This window comes from Mastomys coucha, unplaced genomic scaffold (genome assembly GCF_008632895.1).
Source record: "Mastomys coucha isolate ucsf_1 unplaced genomic scaffold, UCSF_Mcou_1 pScaffold22, whole genome shotgun sequence".
Lineage (NCBI taxonomy): Eukaryota > Metazoa > Chordata > Mammalia > Rodentia > Muridae > Mastomys > Mastomys coucha.
Window position 1 is genome coordinate 249,051,764 of NW_022196905.1, and position 6,609 is coordinate 249,058,372.

The window sequence follows — 6,609 nt, forward strand, 5'->3', positions numbered from 1 at the left end:
AAAACCCAAAAAACAAAACATGGGTGCTAGAAATTCCAACTCAGGCTTTCATTTTATGCAGCAAGCACTCTTATCCAGGGAGCCATCTCTCAGCCCTGTAGTAAGTTGTGAAATCAGCAAGTTTAAGTCCTCCAATTTGTTTTCTCAGGATTGTTTTGTCTGTTCCCTGAGGTAGATGGATTGGGTATAGTTTAATGGTATGTCCTAAATCTCATGGCTCAATTTAAGATTAGAGAAGTATATTTCCTTTCACAGAAGCATAGGTAATTTTCATATTGGAGGTAAATGATTCAGCCACTGCCAAGTGGAAAATGTGAGTGAAGCTGGGTGTATTGGCACATATTTCATCTCAGCACTTGGGAGGCAGAAACAGGTGAGTTCTAGGACAGCTAGGGCTACATGGAGAGACCCTACTAAAAAAGAAAGAGAGAGGAGAGTAGGGAGGGAGAGAGAGAAGGGAAGAAAGAAAAAAGAAAATGTGATTGATAGCTGTCTCTATAACAAGCAAGGCAGCACAAGCATCGTCAGACTTAGCTAGCTACCCTGACATGCCTGGGTTAGGAGCAGGAGCCTGTTTACCCTGAAGCCTTGCCATTATAGGGACAGACTGTTCCTACTCCCTATGCTCTGTGTCTCAGGGAGCTGGACCCCGTCTTGACTGAGGTTACCCTGATGAATGCGCGAAGTGAACTGTACTTACGATTCCTCAGGAAGAGGATCAGTGCAGATTTTGAGGTGGGAGACTCCATGGCTTCAGAAGAAGTAAAGCAAGGTAAAACATACTTCTCATGTTTGATGGGAGGACTGGCATAAGCAGTTGGCGCTGAGGTCTTACTGAGGAAACAAATTGCCTTTTAGTGGGATTATTCAGTGCACCACATTTTAAAATTGGACTGGAATTTTGAAACTTCTGAACACTTTATATAAAGCCAAGGAAAACTGATGGCCTTTCATTTCTTACACTTTTCTTTATGTCAGCTCTGGTTTATAGTTAGACTTGGGAAATGTGTCTGTTTAAAGATTCAAATAATAGAAAAGACCTGTTCATACTAGTGAACTTTTAAATGACAAATATTCTAAAACTTCATAGTAGCCATTGTTGCACAAATATAATAACTTGCTAAAGATCATTGGATTGTACACATACAATGGTGAATTCTGTGGACTAGAAGTTTACCTCAGTAAACTTAAGTATATAATACAAACAAAAAATAGAACTACACCCAGTCCCCACGCTGAATTATTTAACCTGTAGACCTGACATTCTTTGTGGCTTGTGTCAATAAAACACGGCAGGAGATGTACTTAATCTGTTTAAAGGGAATTACATATTTACTTAGAGTTAGGGACTTAGCAGTGTCAGAGATGGCTCACTGGCTAAGAGTGTTTGCTGTACAAAATGAAGATCTGAAGTAGCAATAATTAAAAAAAAAAAAAAAAAAAAGGCTGGGTAGTAGTGGTGCATGCCTTTAAACCCCAGCATCCAGGAGGCAGAGGCAGGCAGATCTCTGTGAGTACAAAACCAGCCATGTCTACATAGTAAGTTCCAGGACAGCCAGGGCTACACAGAAAAACCCTGTTTCAAAAAAAAAAAAGTCAGACATGGCCACATGTGCCTGTAATTCTACCACTGTTCAGACCTATGTTGTATGGTATAATAGCCACTGGCCGCATATGAGTGACTATTGAAATTAAAATTTACCTAGTGTGTTTTTTTTTAAGATTTATTTATTCATGTATTTTATGTACATGAGTGATCTGTCTTCATGTACAGGAGAAGGAATCCATCCCATTACATATGGTTGTATGCCACCATGTGCTTGCTGAGAATTGAACTCAGGACCTCTGGAAGAGCACTTAAATGCTCTTAACTGCCAATTGTCTCTTCAGCTCCCTGAAACTAAGATTTAACTAAAATCAAATTGGGCATGTAGTGCATGCTTTTAATTCTAGCACTGGAGGCAGTGGTAGATCTCTGAGTTTAAGTCCAGCCTGGTCTACACAGTGAGTTCCAGGCCAGCCACAACTACACAGGGAAAACTCTGTCCTAAAAAATAAATAAACATAAATAAGTTTAAGTAAAGTTAAAATTTTAAAATTCAACTCCTTGGTCCTTAGCCATATTTCAAGTCTCAAGAGTTGCCATGAAGTTAGGCATGGTAGCACACTGATAATGCCTGTATTTGGAAGACCTGGACCAGCAAGTCATGCTTTAGTGACAGGGTCCTAAGAAGGAAGATCCAGAGGATCAGGGATAAAAAAGATAGAGCAGGTGGGCTAGGAGATCTTTTGTAAAGTATACCTTAGGCCAGGCAGGCTTATCAAGAACAGCATCCTTATGGACTGCTTTCAGGGAGAAATGGGACCAGGTCAACAGAAGCTCATATGATGGGACAAAGTCAACAGGAAGCTAGGCAAAGAATGATACACTAGGAGAACACAGGTTTTTCCAGAACATTACAGACCAAGTACACAGCATCCTTGAGGAAAGAGTTGGGTTCTCGGGACCCAAAGCCATTAATAGCTCCCCCAAGGCCCAGGCCCCAAGCCATTACCCAGCTCTGCCAAAGCATATTCCTAGTTTCCTACATCAAAGCCTCAAGGAATATCTCCCAGGGCCCTGAATCCAGGCTATTACTGGCTCTGCCAAGTACATTCCTGGTTTTAAAGAAGGAGCTAAGTTCCTTCTCCATGCATCAGAGCCTTGGAGCAAGCCTTGGATTAGTCCAGCCCTCAACACTTGTCTAAGACAGAAATACTCCCACAAGCTTGTGTGTACCCTGAGCTACTGACCCAGCCTAGGTTAGCAAGACTTCATTAATGGGGGGAAAATAATCTGCCATGGCTTTTTTTTTTTTTTGCACATATGTGTATGTTCACATGTGTGTGAAGGCCTAAAGTCAAGTATTGGTATCTTCTTCAGTGAGCCTTATATTGGCTAGCTGGTTTGCTCTCAGGATTCCTGTTTCCCTCTCCGAGAATAGGATTACAAGCAGGCTGCCTCACTCTCCTGATTCAGTTTTGGTTTTGGTTTGGAATAGGTTCTCACTATGTAACCCTGGCTGGCCTGGAACTGTGTAGGCCAGGTCTGTCTGAAATTTACAGAGATCTCCCTACCTCTTCCTCTGAGATCTGAAATTGAATGTATGTGCCATCTTCCCTGAGACTTTCCTCTGATTTTTTTACCATGACGGTCAGGGAATCTGAATTCTGGTCCTGTGATTGTACAGCAAGCACTTTACCTACTGAGTTATTTCCTCAGCCATGCCATGGCTTTTGACTACGATATTAGACAGCATAGTTATAAAACATGTCTTTGACTGGCGAGATGGCTCAGACCATGAAAATGCTTGCTCTACAAGCCTTATGACCTGAGTTCTATCCCTAGAATCTATGGTATCTTCAAAAGCTGTCTCCCTTACCGTTCTCCTCTGAACTCCACAAGAACATATGGCATGTGTGGCCCATACTCCAATACATTATTAACATACACACAATAATAATAAATAGTTTAAAATTTGTACGATAATAATAAATAGTTTTAAGATTTAATTTAAGATTTAATTTGTATGATAATAATAAATAATTTTAAGATTTGTACTCCTATTGAGCAGCTAGACAGTGCTGATATAGAGGATGAAGTGCTTTATATCTAGAGTAGTTTGGTTTTTACCCTGGAAACATACATCTTTAGATTTCTGTGTCATCTTGGAGAAACTAGTGAAAAGGAATTAAATTATTTGTACAGAATTGTTCTCTCTGGGAGAAGTGGATCAACAGTTAAGAACTCTGGACTTCGGTTTTGTTCCCAGTACCTATGTGACTGCTCCCAACCATCTGTAACTCTAGTACGAGAAAAGAGGTTCCCTCTTCTGGCCTCCATAAGTACCAGACATTCATACAGAACATTTACATGCAGGCCAAACACTCATATACATACATAACACGCGGACACTAGGTTCCTTCTGCAGCAACGTTTATTGTCTCCATCCATAGGGAAAAAGGGGGGTCGAACCCAAAATCCGCACTGCTTATATACACCACAGTGCAGGGTATCTGCCCACAGCATGGCGTGTCTGCTCATGATTGGCTGTTCGCTCATTACCCTACGTAACGCCCCGGGATGGGCCGTGACATGGCGTCTTTTCACTCTACACACATGCGCAAACAGTTCTCTACGCACATTCGCAAACAGTTGTTTAGGCACCATCTTGCCATGGCGAATGCCTCTCAAGATTCACGGCTCCCCACACATAAAAGTAAATTTTTTTTTCAAAAATGTTCACTATTTTCTTCAATTACTATGATTTCCAGTTATGAAAGAAAAATTTAGAAATAACCCACATGTTAGCCAAGGTGGTGGTACATGCCTTTGATCCCAGCACTCAGGAGGTAGAGATAGAGAGATCCCTGAGTTCAAGGCCCACCTGGTCTACAGATAGCTAGGGTTATACAGAGAAACCCTGTCTCAAACCAAAACAGAGAAGGAAAAAAAGAAGGAAAGAAAAGACGCAGGTGTCTAAAACTGGAGTTAGGGCTGTAGATGGTAGCCCACACCTCTAGTCCTAGCGCTCTGGAGATAGAGGCAGATAGAACTCTGTGAGTTCAGGACAGAATGGTTCAAGATGTAGTAAAACATTGTCTCAAACATAAACAGATAAAATTTAAAAAATATAAATTATCTAACAAAATGTCCAGTGAGTATAGTGGTCTGTAATCCCAGGACATGGGAGGCTGAGGCAGGAGAATCATCTATTATGTACAAGGCCCTGGCTTCATCCTAGTGTCCCAAGGGAAAAGGTAATAGTAATTAAGAGGCTGAGAAGTAGTTCAGTGGGTAAGAGTACTTGCCGATCTTTCAGAGGTTCAGAGTTTCTAAGGCTTATTGGATAGCTCACAATCACTTGTAACTCCAGGGGATGCTCTCTTCTGACCTCTGCAGTCATTCATTTGCATACACATAAGCACACATACATATACATAAGTAAGTAATCAAATAAGTCTTTAAAAATAATTAAACTAGGGCAGGAGAGGTGGCTCAGCAGTTAAAAGCACTGACTGCTCTTCTAGAGATCCTGATTTCAATTCCCAGAAACCACATAGCTCACAACCATCTTCATCTTCTTCTCTGGTGTGTCTGAAGAGAGTGACAGTGTACACACATAAATAAAATAAAATAAGTAAATGAAAAAAATAAGCTACAGAAAAAAGATATAGAAAAATACTATCTACACTGATTTTAATCATGGAAAATATGTACCTGTTTGGAAAAAAGACTAGAAGGGAACTTGATAAATGAAAAACATTGCTCTCATTCCCTTGGGGGGAAAAGTGAATATTCCTTTCTTGGCTGTCCCCTAGAGCACCAGAAGTGCCTGGACAAACTCCTCAATAACTGCCTATTGAGCTGTACCATGCAGGAGCTAATTGGCTTCTATATTACCATGGAGGAGTACTTCATGAGAGAGACTGTCAATAAGGTAGGACATTAGGATACATCTCTTGCAAATGGGGCTTCCTGTCCAAGAAGCCAGGCTGAAGGAAACGACTGGAACCTGCCATATTTCTGAGTCCTGCTTTGAGAGTACTTTTGGATGTAGTAAGAAGACCTCTCTCAAGTTGATATATTCTTCACATTCCTAGCTGGGTCTTTCCCAAAGATTACAAAAGAACAGCTTAACTCCCATGGAGCCTGCTTGTTCCCCTCCTCCCAGCAGATATATGGGGTAGGACCTCTCCTGTGTCTGACATCCCAGGTAATGGATATTGCCAAAGCAAAGGCCCCAAATACTGTTTCTTAATGTAGTGATCATTAGAGAAGTGAGCTTTTGTCAAGCTGTGACCAAATGGACAAAGTATAAGAAATGGTTTGGAGACAGGGCTAGTATAACCAGAACTATCTGGAACATAAGGACTGCGATACTCACTGAGGACTTTGCCTTTTGATAGGCTGTGGCTATGGATACCTATGAGAAGGGCCAGTTGACATCCAGCATGGTGGATGATGTCTTCTACATTGTTAAAAAGTGCATTGGGCGGGCTCTGTCCAGCTCTAACATCGACTGTCTCTGTGCCATGATCAACCTTGCCACCAGAGAGCTGGAAGCTGACTTCAGGTACTGTTGACGCCCTTTTCTGCTTTCTTGGGCATAAAAGTTCTAGCTGTATTTGATTCCTTGTCTTATTTGTTTCTTTCCTTTTTTTTCTTTATGGGTCAAATTTGGTTGTAAACAAGATTAAGCTATCTGGGCCTGATGACACACTCCTTTAATCCCAGCACTTGGGAGGCAGAGGCAGGTGGATCTTTGAGTTCAGGGCCATCTTGTCCTGCAGAGTGAATTCCAGGATAGCCAAGACCTCAGAAAAACCCTGTCTAAAAAGAAAAGATAGATATTTCTGTCTGTCTCTTAGCCAAATACCTTAAGTGCCTAATTTCTAATACTTAACTTAATTCACTAAAATATGTTGAAGGTGTCATTACCCTCAGACCCAGAGAAAAGCATGTAGTTTAGATAAGAAAAGTGGTTATAGTGACAGGCATAGTTTCTATTTCTACCAGCCAAGCACACTCTCCCCCCTTATTGATTTTGGTTTTGTTAGTTGTTGGTT

At 41.2% G+C, this 6,609-nt stretch overlaps 1 protein-coding gene across 1 annotated transcript in view; it reads left to right on the plus strand.

Moving 5' to 3' along the window:
• Nucleotides 1–6,609, plus strand: part of Cog4 (component of oligomeric golgi complex 4) — a 38,625-nt gene that overhangs the window by 18,541 nt on the left and 13,475 nt on the right. The window contains exons 9-11 of the mRNA XM_031341443.1: nt 639–772; nt 5,362–5,480; nt 5,950–6,116. Of these exons, the coding sequence (XP_031197303.1) occupies nt 639–772; nt 5,362–5,480; nt 5,950–6,116 (420 nt within the window). The remainder of the gene's footprint in view (nt 1–638; nt 773–5,361; nt 5,481–5,949; nt 6,117–6,609) is intronic.